Source organism: Bufo gargarizans, chromosome 1, assembly GCF_014858855.1.
Source record: "Bufo gargarizans isolate SCDJY-AF-19 chromosome 1, ASM1485885v1, whole genome shotgun sequence".
NCBI lineage: Eukaryota > Metazoa > Chordata > Amphibia > Anura > Bufonidae > Bufo > Bufo gargarizans.
The window spans coordinates 716148728-716171057 of record NC_058080.1 but is presented as its reverse complement, the minus strand read 5'-3'; the positions used below and the strand labels follow the sequence as shown (position 1 = coordinate 716171057).

At 47.1% G+C, this 22330-nt stretch overlaps 1 protein-coding gene across 2 annotated transcripts in view; it reads left to right on the top strand.

The window, feature by feature from the left end:
• The window catches only part of SMAD2 (SMAD family member 2), a 67273-nt gene extending 45192 nt beyond the window's left edge, over positions 1-22081 (top strand). For both annotated transcript variants that reach the window (XM_044276323.1, XM_044276322.1), the window contains 7 exons: positions 1647-1781; positions 9637-9711; positions 11169-11222; positions 14371-14583; positions 14678-14815; positions 17795-17939; positions 20437-22081. In XM_044276323.1, the coding sequence (XP_044132258.1) occupies positions 1647-1781; positions 9637-9711; positions 11169-11222; positions 14371-14583; positions 14678-14815; positions 17795-17939; positions 20437-20560 (884 nt within the window). In that variant the 3' untranslated portion in view covers positions 20561-22081. The remainder of the gene's footprint in view (positions 1-1646; positions 1782-9636; positions 9712-11168; positions 11223-14370; positions 14584-14677; positions 14816-17794; positions 17940-20436) is intronic.
• The last annotated feature ends 249 nt before the right edge of the window (positions 22082-22330 follow it).

Genomic DNA, 22330 nt, shown 5'->3' with positions numbered 1-22330 from the left:
AATCCCGCGAGACCCGTGACCTCCTGCAGCAGGTCTCACGTCGCGGGATCACTGCTGGAATGACATGGCCGTGCGCCGCCGGCAGAGCCACGGGATTGCGCACCGAACTGAAGCCCGCCACAGCCTGCAAGTATGGGGGGCAGATGATGACCAGTGGCACTAATGTTTGAATTTAGAAAGGGGTGAGCCCGCACCGGCCATATGAGGGCAGGGCAGGGACAGCAAATAATGAGGGGCAAAAACTGAAAGAAAAAAAAAAAAAAAAAAAAATAATATATATATATATATATATATATATATAATGGGGTCAAAATGAAAAGGAAATATATAGAGAATGGGGGCAAAATGAAATATAGGTAGAGAGGGGGCCTCTGAGAAAACATTGGCAATTTATAACTGGGTTATTATTGCCAAAGTTTTGTCAGTGGCCCCTCTCTACCTATATTTCATTTAGCCCCCATTCTCTATATATTTCATTTTCATTTTGCCCCCTCATTATTTGCTGCCCCTGCCCTAATATCATATCACATTATAATAACCGGCACTAATGTCTGAATTCAGAAAGGGGGGCCCACGCAGGCCATATGAGGGCAAGGGCAGCTAATAATGAGGGGGCAAAATGAAAATGAAATATATACAGAGAGGGGCAAAAAATGAAATATATAGGAGTGGGGGCAAAATGAAATATAGTGAGAAAGGGGGCGACTGACAAAACTTTGGCAATAATAACCACGTCAGCCACATGAGGGGCACGGTGGTGCTCATAGTTATTATTGCTATGGGGGGTCCAAATTCAAAGGTTGCCCTGGGGCCCATAGAATTCTAGTTACGCCACTGCGCCAGACGCATGCGTGCCCGACGCGCATATCACACACAGCGTGCGGCCGTACAGCGGGTCGGAAGGAGAGTGTTCCTTCCAACTGTGATGCTGGCCAGCCACTGCCACCAATATGAAAGCTGAAAAGGGCTAGTGAGGGAGGGATTGGTTAGGTCTCATTGCCCCACCAATGGAAATGAACATGAAGGCGGGGGGGGGGGCATCTAGTTTCAGATAGTATCTGAGGGAGTGAGTGGGAGAATGACCTGCAGTTCCTTTTCCATGTCACCTTGAAAATATCAGCAGTGCAGCAGAGACCCTAGTCAGTTTTGAGTCACATTTAAATAATAAATGTAATAGTTATCTATTTTAACATGAACCTTGTGTTTTGTTATGCGCGTGAATCAGTCAGCGCCGACCGTCACCCACTAAGCCACGCCCACACCCAAAGCCCCGCCCAAGACCTAAGCCCCCCCCCTCCCTCCCCTGTCCCTGGGAAAATTGTCTGACATGAAACTGGTCCTTGGTGCAAAAAAGGTTGGGGACCACTGCACTAGCGCATACATTTTTATTTTATTTTTTTATATGGGATTCTAGGGTGACATATAATGAGGATTACCGTTATTTATATAGCGCCAACATATCCTGCAGTGTTTTACAATTTAGAGGGAACATATACAGAGTGGACATTACAGATAAAACTGATGTGTATGGGCAGCATTTGAGGGGTGAGTGCTATGTAATTCTTTGTGGGTTGTTTCAGAATGTAGAAAGGCTCCATGATTTGTGTCCTTTTACACTGACAGAATGTTCTTTCTCTCTGCTGTAGTTTTACCGCCTGTTCTAGTGCCGCGGCACACGGAGATATTAACAGAACTTCCTCCGCTTGATGACTACACGCATTCCATTCCGGAGAACACTAACTTTCCAGCAGGAATTGAGCCCCAGAGCAACTATATACCTGGTGAGCTGCTCATTAATATACAAACCCCCTCTTAAGGGGGTCGTCTAGGGTTAGATAAACATGACTTTTTTTTCCAAAAACCTCTTCATACCCGTCTGAGTTTTGTGTGGTATTGCAGCGCATCTTCGTTCAGCTCAATAGAGCTGAGCTGCAATAACAGACAAAATCCAATCGGACGTATTTTTCAAATCCTCGACAAGCCCATTAATAAAATTCACTACCTTTGCTATAGGGCAGGGGTTGGCAACCTTCACCACTCCAGCTGCTGTGAAACTACAACTCCCATCATGCACACTCGGCTGTTCTTGTAACGCCCATAAAAGTGAAAGGAAGATTCTGGGAGTTGTAGTTTCAGAACAGCTGAAGTGCTGAAAGTTGCTAATCTCTGTTACAGGGAATAACATTGTTGAGCTCACAATCCAATCTACCTGCCTAAGGCAGGCTGTCAGTAAAACACTGACTAAAGTAAGGCCCCCTGCACACGGCCGTGTTTCACAGCCGTGTGCCGGCCGTGGAACCGCGGCCTGGATCCCTCCTGAGAGCAGGAGCGCACGGCGTCACTGGTTGCTATGACGCCGTGCGCTCCCTGCTGCCGGCACAGTACAGGAATACACTGGTATAGAAAAAACACCCTTCGATAAAATACAGCATTAGGCCCCCCGCACACGGCTGAGAAACACGGCCGTGTGCAGGGGGCCTAATGCTGTATTTTATCGAAGGGTGTTTTTTCCCAGTGGAGGCCTCTGACGATTGGCACTTGAGCACAGTGATATGAGTTGCCCATATTTTCCTTGGGTATACATTTTTTTGTTTGATGCCTTTTGATACAATAACATAATCGACTGACATGTTCTATACCACAATGACATAAAAACAGTGGCACATTTTTCTTTTTTCCCATGCTCCCCCGGAAGAATAATTACAATGTATTCAATGTATTTTATGTTCCCCAATATTGTACTACTAAAATATAACTCCTTCCTCAAGTTATGTGGCTATGTCAGTGGGAAAAATGATATGCTGACTAAAAATTAAAAATCACTGCATCCCTAAGGCCCAAAGTAGACCATAGTCTTAAAGGGTGATTTTTCCATTTCAGACAATGGTGGCATATCGCTAGGCTATAGGGTCCCACCTTTGGAACCTGCTGCTGAAGGCGTGCAGACCATGTGCTGTCTCCAGAGCACGCACCCCCCCCCCCCACCCCAAAAGTGAAGGCATGCAGACCATGCAAGCTCAGTAACACCCCATTCCCCACAGTGGGAGTTTCGAAAAGAGCCGAGTGCTGGCTTGGCTATTTCTGGCAGTCCTGTAGCCACCAATGTCTGAGATGGATATAACCCTTTAAATGGAGATTTACATCTCGGGCATTTATGGCACGTCAACAGGATTTAATACAAATGTCTGATAGATGCGGGACTCTAGCCTACTATAGAACAGGGCCCCCTTTATAAACCACTCCTCACTTCATCACATGTGAAGTGATGTATGAAAGTAGCCAAGCCGCACAGTTGCTGTAACTACTGTCTGCCACATAATATTCTGGTGTTCCTTCAGGGAATAGCGTTATGAGTGTTTGGTAAAATTATATTAGTTAATTGCTATTTATGCAATTACCTAATTCTTTCTTTAAACTTACCTATAATTATAAATATAATCGCACCTATAGTCACTGGCCCTTCTATTTTTCAGTCTTGATTGCGGTGCTGCCCAGTGTTATATATAGTATTAGATTGGTAAATAAAGACGGGGAGGAGGGAGATGTGGCTGCAGTTTCTGCTGGGTTTAGAACTCGGGCCGTCTATTATACTCCACTATAGTTATCATATCTACAATGGGAATTCAATAGAGAAATCACATGGGCTTGGTGTTTCATTCCATATTTCTCGCCCATATTCATTGGGGGACACAGAGACCTTGGGTATAGCTATGTCCTCTAGGAGGCGTTGACACTAGATAAAGCTGTTAGCTCCTCCCCTGGTAGCTATACCCCCTCCAGCCTGGAGAGAGAGCTTCAGTTTTCTCTAGTGTCAATAGGAGGCAAGACCTCCCTGCTCTGCAGGGATCTCCTGAAGATTTTATTTTTTTTCCTTCCTTTTCAGATGGGACAACAGTGGTCGCCTCGCCTCCCTGTTCTCCCGGGGTCGAGTTGCGCCAGTGCCGATTCCGCACTGCTGCCTCCCCCACAGAAGAAAAAGTGGACCAGGGCAGCCTCGCTCCCCTGCATCCCGCCAGCCAAGGGGTCACCTAGGTCCGCCAAAGAGAAGACCCTCCCGCCATACCAGACGCCTGCCACTCCGGTGCCAGCTGCTGAGGAGGTGACCCTGCTGGAAAAGGTGACCTTGAGGGTCCACTTCGGGAGGGTGAAGAGAAGAGGATGAGAGAGGTGAGTACATGGGGCTAGGTGAGTATGAAGACCTCTTCCCCCTCCCTCCATCTTTGACAGCCTGGGTCGCCCTATGGTTAACGGCCAGGGGGCTTTAGTCAACTATGACAAGACCCCTAAGAGAGAAGGGGTTAATCCGGCGGGCGCCATGCGACACGCGGTCCCCCCTTCACTTGCCCTCTAGGCCGACTGTTTCCGGCTCTTAGAGGGTTACTGTATCTTCCCCCCGGGCACCTCCGGCGAAAGACTGGGCGCAGTCCGTCTCTGGCTGCAGTATCCTTTAATTATTCTTTCGGGAGCAGGCGTCACGCACGCAGCTCCGAAAGGGTTAACGCCCCTGGCTGTTCGCGCACCCTCCGGGGTCGTTTGCGGAGAACCTCTGGAAGACATCTGACCCCTTGCGGTAGTCTCGCGCCGAGGGGCACTTACTTAACAAGGTCCTCTGGCTGTCACGATTCCGGCCGCGGGGTGAACATCCCGGTCCTCCGGGCGCCGCTGCAAATTTAGGCCCCGGCTTCTCTTGGGGCCTATAGGCTTCCTTCCCCTGTTGTCATCCCGGCCGCGGTGCGGCTTCTCAGGCGGGATGTGTGTCGCGCTCCGCTCCGGTCCCTCCCTCCACCCTCCGGCTGACTTCAGTACAGAGGGGCAGGGTCCGGGGTGGCTGTGCATCGGTACTTTAGGCCCTGGTTTCGCGACCTGCTAGGCCGCGACTCAGAGGGGGAGGGTGGCGGGCTGGCGCGAATTATTCCCGCCTAGCTGCTGCTGCCCCGCCCCCATCAGCACCGCCCCTGGACCTAATGTCGTTATTGGTTAACCCTTTCCGGCCAGCCACTTCTGTTGGGCCAGTTCCGGATTATCAGGGGTTGGATGGCCTGGGAACAATAAAATTGCTTATTGCACTGTTAACCCCTTCCTGCCAATTATCCACTTGAGGCTAGGCAGACCAGTTTAAAAAAAAAAAAAAAAAAAAAAAAAAAAAAGTTAAATGAGGCTGGAAATAAATGTCTACTTCCATTCAGGCCCTACTCCCCTCAGTCATGTCCACTCTGACTGTGCGGCACAAAAATGGGCCCGTGTCCTGCCCCGGACATGTGACGACCTCTCTTACCGTAGTTTCCCACTCCGCCCTCTGGGCTGTTTGGTTGATAATCCTCCACCTGCGTAGTCCAGTGGAGGACCTCTGACAGTTTCCAACCCACCCTCAGGGGAAGCTTGGTTGCTTCTGTCCACCGGTGCAATGCAGTTCAGGACCGCTGCAGTTACCAATCCACCCTCCGGGGTCATTGGTCATGATTCTCCACCTGCTCAATACAGCGGAGAGCCTCTGGAACTCCCATTCCACCCTCCGGGGTCGTTTGGTTGATAATTCTCCACCTGTTCAATACAGTGGAGAGCCTCCGCAATTCCCAATTCACCCTCTGGGGTCGTTTGGTTGATAATTCTCCACCGGCTCAATACAGCGGAGAACCTCTGGAATTCCCATTCCACCCTCCGGGGTCGTTTGGTTGGTAGTTATCCACCTGTTCGATATAGCGGAGAGCCTCCACAATTCCTAATCCACCCTCCGGGGTTGTTTGGTTATAATTCTCCGCCTGCTCAATACAGCGGAGAACCTCTGGAATTCCCATTCCACCCTCTGGGGTCGTTTGGTTGATAACTCTCCACCTTCGCAACTCACAGGAGGACAGCTGAAGTATTCCCGTAATTCTCCACCTGCGCAATTCAGTTAAGGATCTCTGCGGGATCCCAATCCGTCCTCCGGTGCCGTTTGGTCGATATTCTCTACCTGAGCCATACTGTGGAGAACCTCTGGAATTCCCAATCCACCCCATGGGGTCGTTTGGTTGATAATTCCCCACCTGCGCGATTCCAGTGGGGGGAAAGGACTGGAAATTCCCAATCCACCCTCTAGGGTTGTTTGGTTGATAATTTTCCGCGGGTTCCTTTTTTGTATACGGGACCTCTGTTCCCAATCCACCCCCAGGTAGTTTGGTTGATGAGCCCCAACTGCGCAGTCCGCAACTGCTGGGGGCGATTTTCTAATGCATATACCTGCGCGCAAGCGGACCACAGCAGGTCGTCTTTTCCTCGATATCTCCACACCCCCTCTCTTCCTCCCAGGGTCACGCTCGGGTGCACCCTCTCTCACGGGAGTGGGTCCGCCCGAAGGGGGGGGTGAGGAGTATCATTGATTCGGGCCTTGACGTGATTCCGAATCAATCTCCTTAGGTTGAGTCTACGGTGGCCAGCGGCACTTGTCGTGGGCATTACCCCCTTCCTTAGGCGGTATCGTTGCACCACTACGATACGGTGTTCACCTTTATACTTGTCCCCTGCCATGGGTGGACTAGGTACAATAACACTATTTTCAGTGCATTCCACCTTCTGTAGGTGGTGGAATTGTACCTCCACTGGGTTCTGTGCCTGCCGTGTTCATTTGCTCCTTCCAAGGGTACAGGATTGCCACATGCACTAGTTTTCACCGTGGATATTAACCCCCCTTCTGGTGGAGTGTCTGCCTGTGGCACCAGTTTGGATACGGTCCGACTGTCGCACTATCCTTCCTTAGGCGGAGTGTTGCGCGTCATTGTTCTTACTACTTGCCTTACCCTCTTTCGTTAGTGATCACTAGCGGGGGAGTATCTGTACATCTTCGGATTCTGCAATTCAACGGCGCCACGGCTCTAGGTGCCTGCGCTTATTTCATTGGGGGCGTGGCGACAGTTGGTACTTGACGGTGCTCGGTACACTTACTCTAGTACTATATGGGTTCCGCCAGTGCATACGTGGCTATTCCTCCTTGTGTTCCTTGGAGCTGGTTTTGGGCAGGATTATTTCTCCTGCCCAAACCCACTTGTGTCCTAGGGGCTCCCATCTCTATGGGTTTCCATTGTCCCAATCGGGAACGGTGTTGTCCGCATCAGTAGTGGTGCGTACACCATTGCACATATCTGGTTTGTGTGCCGACGGGCCAAGTGTTACACTAACTCCTTACTCTCTTCCACCATTCCTGTTGTGGGAAGTGTTTGGGTTGGCACTCTGGTTTAGCTTGCAGCCTATTCAGCCTGTGCGGGTACTAGCGTTCGCAGTCGCTACAGTGGGGCATTCCATCAGGTAGGGGTTCTACCCTGACGCTTGCTGGGCAGTTGTTCCTGTTCAGCGCCCTTCCCGGGTGGAGCGTTTAAAGTTAGCTCTCCTTCCCTGGGGCGGTATGGTACCGTGGCTTCTACCGGCTTCCTCTACGGTATGGGGGTCCTGTAGTAGCCATTTCGTAATCTGGCTCCTCCTGTACGGCTCCTTCGTCAGTTGACGGATTCTTCTGTCTCCGTATTCGGTGGCGTGCGCTGCATAGGCTCCTCCTTGGCGGGGTATGGCATCCCTGCTTCATCCGGTGGCTACTTCTGTATACTGCTAGTCTCGGATGGGGAACGGACTTCGTCCTTCCCCCTTTTCTTTCCGTTCTTCCTTCTCTGGCTTGGGGTTCACGGCCATTCCGCAAACCTTGGGGGTTCCTCTGTTGCTACTCCCCCTCATCTATGTGATGCAGGGTTTTTGGTTCTGTGGTTTTTTCTTTTTCTTTCGGTCTCGTTCCGGAACGACTGTTGGCCTGTGGCGTTCCTGTATTCCTCCTTCTACAGGTGACTCCTACCGTTGGTCCTGGGCGCGCTACCGGTGTGTACCTCTACCTCTCGATACTTGACTGGTGTCGGCATGTCTGTCCGATGTAGTCATGCCTTTTCGCTACGCATTCCGTGGCTAGACTATGAGACTCCCCACGCCAGGATGTGCGGGGGTGCTGTCGCGTCTGTTGATGGAGTTTTGTTCCTGGGACGGGACACCCCTTCTCTTCTTCCTCCTTAAGGCAGAAGTTTTTCTCTAATCTTGGTTTGGTTGTTTGCTTCCGTCAAGCGGTTTTGCTACACCGTCGTTACACGGTCGCTAACGGAGTTCTTCCGTCTATGATTCTCATATCGTCACTACCTTTGACTATCCAATGTGTTGATTCCTGGCTTGCGGTTGGGCATGCCTCATTCAGGCAGCTTCTCAGTCTCCCGTCACACCCGGTCGGCTCGGGGGGACATTGGTGGACCACTTCCGTAGCTGGGTAGGTTCGGCACTGTGTGGCCTTCCAGCGTCCTCTGACCCACCCAGGGTCCTCAATTCCTTCCTACTGGGAATAGCCGTACGGTTCCTCCATGCCGTCCTCCTTTTACCGCCTTGGGATCAGACCTTGGTCTTTTTAGCACTCCGGAATTCTCCCCTTGAACCTGTCCTGGTTTTGCCAGGGGTAGGAGCTTTCCTGGGGTCGTTCTTCCTTTCTCCCGACGGTGATCTCTGATTTTCATCTCGATGTAGAATCTGGCCTTCAATCACTGCGTACCTCCCCTTCACACCCTCAGGAACAGGTGTTGGGTCGTTTGGCCGTTGTCAGGGCTCTGACTGTTTATTGTCAGCCTCCAGTTCCTTCCGGCGTACGTGCTCGCCTTGGTTTTGTCTTTCCGGAGGGTCCTCGCATAACATTGGCGGCCTCCAGGGTGTCAATTGCACGTCTGCATTGGTTTGAACTTCTGTCCCCGGGACAGGGTTCCACCCTTCAGTGTTGCGGCTCCTTTCACCAGAGGGGTTAGCGCTCTTGGGCTCGGATGGTTCAGGGTTCAGCCGCAGTTGTGCGGGGCGGCTACTGCCCTCCTCCGCTCATTCACAAATCTTTGCCTAGTGCATGCTTATGCATCGGCGGGCTCCGCCTCTGGAGGCTTGGTCTTGCAGGCAGCAGTTTTCTGTTGCCTGCAGGGGCGATGGCTCCGTGGGTCTGTGTTTCTTTCCCCCCCCTTGTGGACTGCTCTTGGACGTCCCAAGGTCTCTGTGTCCCCCAATGAATATGGGCGAGAAAAGGAGATTTTTGTATAACTTACCAGTAAAATCTCTTTCTCGCTCTTCATTGGGGGACACAGCACCCACCCAGTATTGTTGTTTGGTCACAGTTGTGGCAGTTGATGGTTTGAGCCTGTTGGGTCCTTGCCACGGTTGGTGTTCTGTGTTTTTTCTTTGTTGGCTTGCTTCTCCTACTGCTTCTCACAAACTGAAGCTCTCTCTCCAGGCTGGAGGGGGTATAGCTACCAGGGGAGGAGCTAACAGCTTTATCTAGTGTCAACGCCTCCTAGAGGACATAGCTATACCCAAGGTCTCTGTGTCCCCCAATGAAGAGCGAGAAAGAGATTTTACTGGTAAGTTATACAAAAATCTCCTTTTTCCACTCTGACCCAGCTGTTTTACCACTTCTCAGGTTTTGCTTGTTGAATTGTTTTTTTGTACTTGATCATTAATAAGGGCGCATTCGCACATGCCAGTCTTATCGCAATTTTTGCAAAGCTGAATCAAAAAAAAAAAAAAAAGTAACTGATTTATAAAAAAAACACTGCTTTAGATTCTGTCATGTTTTGTATGGGCTAATTAATTCTATTTCTACAGAAACTCCACCTCCGGGATACATTAGTGAAGATGGCGAGACTAGCGATCAGCAACTTAACCAAAGCATGGACACAGGTACCCTTGCCTTCAGTGTGGTTACTACAGATTTATGGATAAGGAGAATATTAAGGATTATTAAGAAGAATAAAGTGCAGTTGAATTAAGGTGGCTTTTACAGGGAGTGGTCACCACTCCTGATGTACGTTTTAGCAGCTACTCGCATATGAACAAATTGCCCGCAGTCTACAATAAAGGCCCAGCTGTGTGTTAACAGTTGAGGGGGTGTCCCTGCACAGTCTGATATTATCCAGTCAGTGCAGCCATTGTGCAGGGACACCCCCCCCCCCCCCCCCCCCAAACTGGTAACAAACACCATCATTTTAAACTGCTAGCGATTCATTCATAGATGCTCCAGAATTGTTGTTGTTTGAGATACAGAAAACAGACTTTTCAGGGGAGGGGCCAGGTCTTCTTTAAAGGGATTTTCCGAGATTTTGGGACTGATGACCTATCCTTAGGTCATCAATATATAATCGTGAGGGTCTAACACCCAGGACCCCCGCCGATCAGCTGTTCGAGAAGGCACTGACTCTCCTGTGAGCGCTGTGGCCTTCTCCCTGCCTACCAAGCACAGCGTCGTTCATTGTATAGTGGCTGTGCTTGGTATCACACCTCAGCCCTATTCACTTCAATGAGGCTGAACGCGATACCAAGCACAGCACTATACAATGTACGGCACCTTGCGTGGTAAGCTGAGAGAAGGCCGCAGTGCTCACAGGAGAGACGTGTTAGACCCCCACCGATCAGATTCTTAAGACCTGTCCTGTGGCTAGGACATCAGTAGTCTTGAGCTTCATACCATAGATCTGAAGTAATCTTCAAAAACGTCGATTCTAATGCGGTCTCTGTACAGCATTAAAATGTATGGGCTTCACATAGACTTCGGTGAATTAATTTAGTATTCCTATCTGCATCTTTAAAACCTCTTAAAATAGGAATATGAAGTCTGGTTTGGTACTGGTTGGTACCTCGGTACCAAACCTGACTTCGGATTCCTATTTTAAAATCTTAGTTTTTGAACGAATCTACTTCAGATCCATGACCCGAAACTTGATTTTCTCAAGACTAGTCATCGGTATTAAAATCTCTGAAAACCCCTTTAATGGGAAATCCAGATTCTTGGGGAAAAAAATAACAGGAATAAAAAGTGCCAAACTCCAGTAGTACAGTACATGACCACAAATGTGTTACCGTAACACCCAGCGATGGGAGCCATTATGTCCGCTGAGACTGCAACAGTCAAATGCTTTATCGATGGAGGCAGAGTGTCTGTGCTGAATTAGTGGGGATAAAAGAGGTGCGGAGTGTTTTTTTTAAAACATTTTTTTTTTCTTTTTTTTTCTTTTGTTTGTTCGTTCTTTTATTCTTCATTCAATCTTAAAAATTGATAACCTCTTCTGACCAATGTAATATGAACTTTTGTATGCCTAGAAGTAGTTCAATTTTATTTTTTTTTGTTTTACTATATACAGGCTCTCCAGCCGAACTTTCTCCTAGTACACTTTCTCCAGTCAATCATAACTTGGGTAAGTCTGATCTTTTCTATGTGCTTTGTGATTATTCTCTTAGGCCCCTTTCACACGAGCCTGACGGATTGGCTCCGGGTCTGTTTGGTCTGCGATTGCGTTCAGTTTTTTCCACGCGGGTGCAATGTGTTTTAATGCATTTTTCCCGCACGTGAGAGAAAACTGAAGGTTTACAAACAACATCTCTTAGGCTACTTTCACACTAGCGTTCGTCGGTCCGCTCGTGAGCTCCGTTTGAAGGGGCTCACGAGCGGACCCGAACGCCTCCGTCCAGCCCTGATGCAGTCTGAATGGATGCGGATCCGCTCAGACTGCATCAGTCTGGCGGCGTTCAGCCTCCGCTCCGCTCGCCTCCGCATGGACAGGCGGACAGCTGAACGCTGCTTGCAGCGTTCGGGTGTCCGCCTGGCCGTGCGGAAGCGTGCGGATCCGTTCAGACTTACAATGTAAGTCAATGGGAACGGATCCGCTTGAAGATGTCACCATATGGCTCAATCTTCAAGCGGATCCGTCCCCCATTGACTTTACATTGAAAGTTTGAACGGATCCGCGCAGGCTACTTGCGCACTTGCGAATTTTTTTAAAGTTATTAATGCAGACGGATCCGTACTGAACGGAGCCTCCGTCTGCATTAATATGATCGGATCCGTTCAGAACGGATCCGATCAAGCGCAAGTGTGAAAGTAGCCTTAGCAACCATCAGTGAAAAACGCGCTGCATCCGGATGCAATGCATTTTTAACTGAAGCCCCATTCACTTCTATGGGGCCAGGGCTGCGTGAAAAATGCAGAATATAGAACATGCTGCACTTTTTACACAACGCAGAACTGATGCGCAAAAAAAAAAAAAAATCATGTACACAGACCCATTGAAATGAATGGGTCAGGATTCAGTGCGGGTGCTATGCATTCACGTCACACATCGCACCCGCACGGAAAACTCGCTTGTGTGAAAGGGGCCTAATTCTTTCCGACTGTTTCCTGTGATGGATATAAACCTTTAGAGCTGTGGAGTTCATGCTGATTTGTGTTTGTGTTAAAAAATATATATTTTTTTTTTTTTGTTTGTTTATGGTAAAGTAGCATTCATTTCAGGTCGCTATACGTATCAAAAAGGTAAAAGGCTAAAAACAAGTACAATAAACATGAGTTTAAAGCAGGCATGCTCAACCTTTGGCCCTCCAGCTGTTGTAAAACTACAACTCCCACAATGCCCTGCTGTAGGCTGTTTGGGCATCTTGGGAGTTGTAGTTTTGCAACAGCTGGAGGGCCGCAGGTTGAGCATGCCTGGTTTAAAGGGAACCAAGCAGCATATTGTAGTGACAGGCTGTCATTTTCAGCTGTCACTGGTTTAGGAGCATTAAGTAGTTTTATTGACCTTTGAAACTATACAGCCAGCGCTGAAAGAGATGAGTCCAATGAAGTGCTTGCTCTGCAAGCTGCCACCGCTATCCGGACGATGATTGACAGTTTTTCTCTTTGCACAACAGAACAAAAACCTGTCAATGTCTGGAGGAGGATGCAAGCACTTCATCGGACTCCTTTCTCTGAGGGCTTTTGTGCTGTGTTCAGTTTCGAAGAACAGTTCTATAAAACTATATAAAGGAGTTGTGCAGCCTGTTTATATTCATGACTAGGGATGAGCGAATCGACTTCGGATTAAACATCCGAAGTCGATTTGCGTAAAACTTCGTTCTAATACTGTACGGAGCTGGAGTTCTGTACAGTATTAGGGTACTTTCACACTAGCGTTTTTCTTTTCCGGCATAGAGTTCCGTCACAGGGGCTCTATACCGGAAAAAAACTGATCAGTTTTATCCCCATGCATTCTGAATGGAGAGTAATCCGTTCAGTTTGCATCAGGATGTCTTCCGTTAAGTCGTTTTGACTGATCAGGCAAAAGAGAAAACCGTAGCATGCTACGGTTTTCTCTCCGGCGAAAAAAACTGAAGACATGCCTTAACGCCGGATCCGGCATTTTTTCCCATAGGAATGTATTAGCGCCGGATCCGGCATTCAGAATACCGGAATGCCGGATCCGTCGTTCCGGCATGCGCATGCGCAGATCGGTAAAAATGAGAAAAATGTACAAGACGGATCCGTCGGTCCGCATGACAAGCGGAGAGACGGATCCGTCCTTGCAATGCATTTGTGAGACGGATCCGCATCCGGATCCGTCTCACAAATGCTTTCAGTCAGCAGCAGATTGGCGGATCCGGCGGCCAGTTCCGACGACGGAACTGCCCGCCGGATCACACTGCCGCAAGTGTGAAAGTAGCCTTAGAATGTATTGGCTCCGATGAGCCGAAGTTATTACTTTGAAGTCTCGCAAGACTTTGCATAATACCTTCAGAAATTGATTTATACTGTAAAAAAACATTTCCCGAACTCTGGTTCGGTTCCAAGGTACCACCCCTGCTGGTGAGGGCTTACAATCACCCAGGGAAGAGACCTTAGGTGAGGGGTAGAAGCTGCTCAGATGGTACTGTGGGGTTGTGGTAGGCTTTCCTGAAAAGGTGGGTTTTGACGTTGCATTTGAAGGTTTCTATGGTGGGGGACAGTCTGGTGTGCTAGGGTAATGAGTTCTGGAGTATGTGATTACTGGGTCACCCATTGCTCACATCTTCATGGAGCACCACACACTGGTGGCTTCCTCAGCAAGGGCAAATATCCGTCTGTGGACCTGAGAAGAGCACGGACTAGATAAGTACAACTTGTGATCAGTGCCTTCCCTCAAAGGAAGCGCTGCCGGAGCATCACTTTAACTAGACCAGGACATTTTAATCTGTCTTTTAATTTGTTACTATGCAAAAATGCTGGAAAATAACTTGATACATGGCTATGTAAGTGGGGAAGATGCCTGAATCCAGGAGGGAGCCCAACCGGTCTTCTGGCATCTTGAATTTAGCTAAATGGTGACGTTGCTTTTGCTGTGATACTGTATGAAACTGGAAAATTTCAGATCATGTCCAGCTACTTAGTAGGGGACAGAAATCTGTATGTTTGTCAGCTGTACTATTGATAGCCTATCCTCAGGATAGGTCATCAGTATATGAACATCAGGGGTCCGACAACCCCTCTTAAAACCATAGCATGTGGAGGATATTCTCTGACTTGGTTCTGATTCTTGAGTGTTTTTGGTTTTACAGATTTGCAACCCGTCACTTACTCTGAACCGGCTTTCTGGTGCTCCATAGCTTATTATGAGCTGAACCAGCGAGTGGGGGAAACCTTTCATGCATCACAACCTTCGCTCACAGTTGACGGCTTCACAGATCCATCAAATTCTGAGAGATTCTGTTTAGGTTTGCTGTCCAATGTGAACCGGAACGCCACGGTGGAAATGACTCGGCGCCATATAGGTAATAAGATCAATAACCTTTGGAGAAATGTATTAATTTATTTATTTTTGCTTTTTGAAACGCCCAGTGACCATTGTGTTCTCTGCTGTCACAGGAAGAGGAGTGCGATTGTATTACATCGGGGGCGAAGTATTTGCAGAGTGCCTAAGTGATAGTGCTATATTTGTCCAGAGTCCTAATTGTAACCAGCGGTATGGGTGGCATCCAGCGACGGTGTGTAAGATTCCTCCAGGTAATTCCACTTGACAAGTGAAACTAAAAGAAATAAAACGGGTAACCTACATGTCTTTTGCCAGAATTTACAGCTTGTGGTCCTGTTTCTTAAACCCACATCAGGGTGCATTTATTTCTTGTGTTTAAGCTAGCTGCCCGAGCAATATCATGTCTGACAGTCAAAGACTTTCACAGCTGCTGTCTTCCGTATTCTCAGCACTCAATGAGACGCCGGGGTCACATGGTTTCCAGGATTCCAGTATTACTAGTCTGTTGTTGGTTCTAGTGGCGGGTTTGCACGGGCCGAGGAGCAGATGATGATCATCAGGAAGGAAGCATTCCTTCCCTTACAACTGGCTGCTCGTTAAGTGGGGGCGAATCTCTGCATTTACAGGCAGTGATCACCTCCATAGTATGAGAATAGCTGCATTGTTTCTGGGCAGCAGATCGCTGTTTAGATGACGCAGATCTGCTGCCCAGAAACTATAATTCACTTGCCTACAGGAACGACCGTTTCACCTGATGAACGAGCGTTTCTCTCATTCATACGGTGATCGGCTTCACCTTTACGGGGGACGATAATCTGTCCCACAATCGGGCCGTGTAAACCCGCCATAACTAGACCATGCTCAGCCCTAATTGTCATTGTAACAGAATTTGTTTTCCCTGCCGGGCACCCTGGGGAACAGTCAGAAGCAGTGTATGGAATATTCAGTGAAAAAGTATAGTTTAAAAACAATGGGGGTCATTTATGACCAAATATACGCCACTTTTTGACGTATATTTGGCGCAGATTTTGTCGCAAAGGTGATTTGTGACAAGATCTCCGACTTCTTCCTATTCCACACACACCAGTTTAAAAAAAGGCGTGGACGGTGAAGAGGGCGGATTTATAATTTTCTATGCCTGTTTTTGTCATAGAAAATTACCGTATTTATCGGCGTATAACACGCACTTTTTCCCCCTGAAAATAGGGGGCAAATGATGTATGCGTGTTATACGCCGATATAATGTTAAGAAGCCATGTTTTTACATACCGAATGTATAACATTAAGACGGCGCAGCGCCTGCCGCAGCTCCCTCCTCATGCGCCGCCTGTCCCAGCTCCCTCTGTCATGCGGCGCATGCCCCAGCTCACTCTGTCATGCGCCGCTTGCCTGTTCATTCATAAAGTGAGATAAGCAGGCAGGCGGCGCATGAGGAGGGAGCTGGGGCAGGCGGCGCATGAGGAGGGAGCTGGGGCAGGCGGCGCATGAGGAGGGAGCTGGAGCAGGCAGCGCATCAGGAGGGAGCTGAGACAGGCGGCGCATGACCGAGGGAGGATGCCGGTCTGCGCCGTCTTAATGTTATACCTCCGGTACTACAGTAAGTACCGTACAATTAGATATAGAGTCAGATTGAATGTTTAACAGTTGCGGGGCCCGGTGTATTAGAGTAGAGTCACTGCACCGGGCCCCGCCACGAGTGTTCCCGCCTCCTCTCTCCACACTTATCCATCTGATGGGGGATCTGTAGATGACACTTATGGGGATCTGTGGATGACATAAGTGTCATCCACAGAGCCCCATAAGTGTCATCCTTTTACATTATTTACCTTATAAGTGGTATTAATATTAATAAAAAAAAGTTACCCTTTTTTTCCTGAAATTTCCCTCTTAAAATGAAGGTGCGTGTTATACGCCTGTGCGTGTTATACGCCGATAAATACGGTATCTAAATCCACGTAGCAAGGGAGTACGCCGACGGTGGATGCGCCTAAGTTATGTAGAGGCCAGAGCCTGTCCTAATAAATGACCGAAAATATTATCTATACAGTCAGTCAGAAAAGGCAGGAACAGTGTATGGAATATGCAGTGAATTTACCATGAGGGGAATATTTAAAGTCAGTTTTGCTTGGGCCAGTGTTGGCATACTTTATGTATGGCGTATCTTTATCATATGTCTTATGTTGTTTGATAAATTTGTCTCATCCTTAAACCGAACACTTCTGTTTAGAAAAGCTACTCCGGTTTTCCTACCCGACTCTCCTACTGGAGCTGTCAGCCAGACAAAAACCGCAGAGGTATTTGGCCAACTGAAGCCATTCATTTATTTGGGAAAAGCAGCCAGATCACCGCCGGGTACCAATTTAGTCAATGGGGATCCGGAGGTACACTGTTTCTGGCAATGCTGGATACGTTGAGCTCCAGGTGCCTGATCCCCAGCCAGATTAGGCCACCGGAATTCTAACGTAACTGTGAACTATTGACAATAAAGAATGCACTATATCATCGATCAGTGAGTGCTGGTCTGTTCTTCATTCATCTATCCAGAGGATAGGACATCAGTAGGGATGAGCGAACTCGCATTTTTGAAGTTCGGGTTTGGCGTTCGGGTATTTGTGCAATTCCATTATGGATTCCGTTATCACGGAATATAACTGAATGCCCCACGGAGGCCTTTAAGGAGCATTACGTTTTGCATTCCGTCATAATAGAAGTCAATGGGCAGCATAACGGATTCAGCTGGATATGTTATGCTCCCCATTGACGTCTGTTATGAGCGAATGCAAAACGGAATGCCTCTTGAAGGCCTCCGTGGGGCATTTTGTCATAGCATTCCATTGCAGAAATACCTGAACACCGAACCCAAACTTGAATAATGAAAGTTCGCTCTTCCCTAGTCATCGGTATTACATTCTTGGAAAACCCCTTTAAGCTATGCTTAACTCAAAGAATTGGCAAGAATGTAAGAGAAGTATTTTTTTTTACTTTTTTTCATATATGCCTCAAACTTCTTTTAAAGAAGAAAATTAAAATAAAATTTCAATTGTCACACTTCAAAGATCATGTCAATAGCCCAGCAAATAAAAAAAATAAAAAAATATTTAGCCTTTAAACGCATAATAATAATTACTGAACTATGTCTGGTCCAGAAGACCTAGAGTACCATGACTTCAAATGGATTGTCCTCTCTTCTATGCTTGTCTCTTAAGACGTCTCTTTATCTCATCTCATAGGCTGCAACCTGAAGATTTTCAATAACCAAGAATTTGCTGCCCTCCTTGCTCAGTCTGTGAACCAGGGCTTCGAAGCAGTTTACCAATTAACCAGAATGTGCACCATCAGAATGAGCTTTGTAAAGGGCTGGGGTGCTGAATACAGGTAGGTCGTGGTCTCGTGGACCTGTACAATCTATTGCTGCTCACATTAGCTGACTGAATATCTTAAGCTACCCTGCACGTGTTGCAGAATTGCTGTGGAAATTTTCTGTAGTGATTATGCACGGATCAGCTGTGAGACCTGCAGCAGCAAATCTGCACCATATGGTGGACAAAAGGCGAGGAGACAAAAAAAATAATAATTTTGGTGGATTTTAGATCTACGGCAAATCCGCATCTGTCATTATTCCTGTGCATTTCATACAGAATATAACCTCATTGATATTAGTGGGAATTTTCTGCATGAGATCTGGTCCATGTTAATATAAAATCACATGCTGTGGATTTAAAAATGGTACTGTAGAACACAGTGGATTTTGCACACGAACATCCACACTTTAGTACACATCATGCGCAGGCAGCTCTATGGTATTTCCACACATTGCAGTGTGGCACAGAAAGAATCTGCTGCAGTCAACTGCACAAAAATCCATGGGAAATCAAAGTAAAGTACCTGTGCATTCCCCACGGATTAAAGGGGTTGGCCACTTTCTGGTTACTGTTGACCAGTGTGTTTGTAAGATTATTATATGAAACTTTACTAATATGGCCCTTGTTAAAATTCTTCACAATTTTCTATTCATAAGGTATGCCCTGTTTGCCAAGTCTTTTGTGTATTCCACATAGAACTCCTGTCCATAAGATGGCGGCTGATGGAGGGTCATGTGACCAGGCAAACTGCACTTGCACTGTTGGGAGTTCAGTGAAGGTGCAGTGTGTTTCGATAGAGGAGAAATCGTATGAAGGTTATGTTCTGGTCACAAGGCCCTCCATCAGCTGCCATCTTGTGGACAGGATCTCTATTTGGACAGCACAGAATATTTGCCTTACTAGGGGGTATGTCTTACTAATATGTGCCGTTTGCTATATTTTATAAGTTCCATATAGTCATGTTACATCCACATTGGTCACAAGTAGCCAGAAAGTGGCCAAGCCCTTTACCTGCATAGAGCAGTGAGGGGTTTCACACCTCTCAGAACCCATATATTCCAGGATCGCAGTCATCGTGACATGAGTGTAAGGTGCTCAGGCATTAAGGCTGCCTGCACAAAATGTGGATTACGCAGTTTTCCTGCGACTATTCTCATGAGAAAAAACCACAGTAGATTAGACACATCCCATGTAAATTGTGCTGTGCGGAAACTGACCATGCTGAGGATTTTGAAATCCTCAGCATGCCAATTTTTTTGTGGATTTCACCCTTTTCAATGCAATGATGAGATCTGCTGAAAATCCACATCAAACCCGCACCAAAACTGTGGTTTTTGGTGTGGATTTGGTGCAGAAATCCGTGAAAAAGAAAAAAAAAAAAAACATGTTTTTTGTGTTTTGAAACCTGCACCCTTGTGCAGGTACCCTAAGGCTAGGTCTACACGGTGAACAATGTCGTGCAACATTTTTTTGTAATGATAGTCAATGGTGTTGCAGCGCGACTTGCAACATACTGCGACACGACAGTCACACAAAAATCCGACATGGATGGATTTTGGCAACTTCCGTATTGCAGTCGCAGGATGCCGCGGTGTGGCACCATAGACTATCGTTATAAAAAATGTTGGTGTGGCAAGAAGTCGCCCTAGGTAGGCTAAAGGCCAATTGAAATTCTTAGAAAAAAAATGGCTGAGAATTATGTAATAAGAAAATAGTAGTACTTTACCAACCCCCCGACAATTCCCAATTCCACACTAGTCTATACCTCCTGAACCCTTTTGACCAGCAGGAAATTTCTGTGCAACCAGTCACTGGTTTAGGCTACTTTCACACTAGCGTTCGGGGCTCCGCTTGTGAGTTCTGTTTAAAGGCTCTCACAAGCGGCCCCGAACGGATCCGTACTGCCCTAATGCATTCTGAGTGGACGCGGATCCGCTCAGAATGCATCAGTCTGGCACAGTTTGTCCTCCGCTCAGCAGGCGGACACCCAAACGCTGCTTGCAGTGTTCGGGTGTCCGCCTGGCCGTGCGGAGGCAAACGGATCCGTCCAGACTTACAATGTAAGTCAATGGGGACGCAATATGGCTCAATTTTCAAAGGGATCCGTTTGCATCATCATGAACAGGAGAAAAGAAGCATTACACCATTGTTAGTGAAAGCTGTCCATCTGGTCCTCCAGAGCAACATATACTTATACTAGTTGGCCCTAAAAGAGAGACTATCCTCTAATAACACTCTGCGAATGTTTTTTGTTTGAAAAAACAAAACAAGAGGACCCCTTTAATTTGCAACTTGTCAGAGATAGTCCTTCCTCCCCCCAACAGTCCTGTTCTTGTCCATGGGATTTGTCTGGTATCTCTTAGTCCCTTTAGGTGACTTCCAGACACTGCCCATGGTTAAGAGTTGTCCTTCTGCTGTTGCCTCTGTCTGTGCATGTAAAAACAATTCTCTTCTTGCAGTAATGGGGGTCAGTGCTTTTTCCTTACGATGTGTCTTCTACCCTTTTGCAGGCGGCAGACAGTCACAAGCACTCCCTGCTGGATTGAGCTTCACCTGAATGGACCTTTGCAATGGTTGGACAAAGTGTTGACTCAGATGGGTTCTCCTTCAGTCCGTTGCTCCAGCATGTCCTAATGGGGACTCCTCCGATTTTTCATTCCCCCCCTCCCCCCCCCTTTATTTTCTTTTTTATCCATACAACCTACGGGCTTAACCCCCGAAGTCCTGACAACAGACTTTACATTACAGCTCGTCTGTCGTAGTATTTGTGTATGGTCCCCATGAACTGTTTACAATCATAATACCAAGAAGCAGCACTTGAGGTCCCATCAGCTTTGAAAGCACCTTGTTCTCCGGACATCCCATAGAAGAAAGTGCAGTGTGAAGTCACTCCTTACCGGGAAATCTAGATTTTTAAAAGGACGTTTAATGTATTATTGGGCATATAGCGGAAGTGTCTGAACGGTTTAACAATAACATGAGTACCCCCTTGCCTGTTTGTCTTGTATAGTTAACCTGTTTTGCTGTTATCCCAGATAGGGTTTGTCTGCTTTCTTATTTTAGTTGTTTCCAAAAAATCTACACCTGGGTTAAGTTTCCAATTATCTTCTCCTGAGCTTAACTGTCTTTATTTTTTATTTTTTGCCTATTTTATAAGTTGCCCTAGTCATGTTGCATCCGCTTGCTCTCCTCATTTCATTTCGTCTTCTTGCTGCGGCCACATAGACCTAGAATTATATCTTTCACAGCTTTGGACGACGATCAGCAACAATTTCTTTTTTATTTTATTTTTTGGAAAAGGTTTGCAACTTTTCCCCCCAATTTTGATTTTAACATTTCCACAGCGCAGACCGATCAGATGGTGGAAATAAAGGAAGACTTCATATTTTTGTTTTTAAGTGCATGTTATTTTGAACCCTTGGACACTACATTTTGCACCCTACTTTTTAGAATTGTGCTATGGACATGCAAGGTTAGGGCCGGGTGGGGGTCAAAAGTTGTGCAGTAAAGGGTACTCAGAATTAAGTGTACATCTTATTAACATACAGTACTTGTTCTGTAGCTGTCTGTCATCCTTTTATAAACGTGACGGTGTCAGACTTGCCTTTCTTCTTTCTCTCTCTCGTTATCACCTCGGACTGTATCAGTGACACTAGCGTACTTTGTGAGTACCTCTAGTGGAAATCATCGGGTTTTCAGAACAAACTAGCGGCCAGTGTTACTCAGGCTTTCTCTCTAGGCTGATTCGTGGACAGTGATGGCTCATGGAGGGCTTGTATACTGGCCCCACCCTCAGTAGGTCACGATACGAGGGTTCTTTCTACAGACTACGGCTTGGACGCCAGCCCAGAACGCCTTGTGTCCGGATAGGGGGCCTTCTGATAAGATGCCCTGTTATGGGGTACTCTAGTACCCCGACCTAAGAATCCCCCTTGCTGTTCTGCATATGTTGCAGTCCCAAAACCAAAAAGATCTCACACTGATGTTAAGCAGAAAGCCAAACCATTGAAACGTAACTGGCAAAGCATTTAACATTTGTGAACTAGTTTTACCAGTAGATTGGTGTATTGGTAGAACTTGTGAACTTGACGTAAGCTTTGTGCGTGTTGCATTTGCCGAGTATGTGAATACACTAATAAAAAGGATGAATTCTCACATGGTGTGGTGGTGGTGGTGTTTTCTTAGGGCCGCTTGTGGTTACTGGATTCTGAGTGGTATTACATTGTCCATACTCTGTAATGACTATACGTGGGTAAGTACAGATGAACCTCACTGCTCGCCATTCAGCAAGTCTATGGTAATATTTTATGAGTTGGCATAGAGCTGCAGTTAGAGGGGTTGTCTGAGAGTTGCTGTAGGGATTTTTTTTTTTTTTTTTTTAAGGGGTATTGCCATCTAGGACAT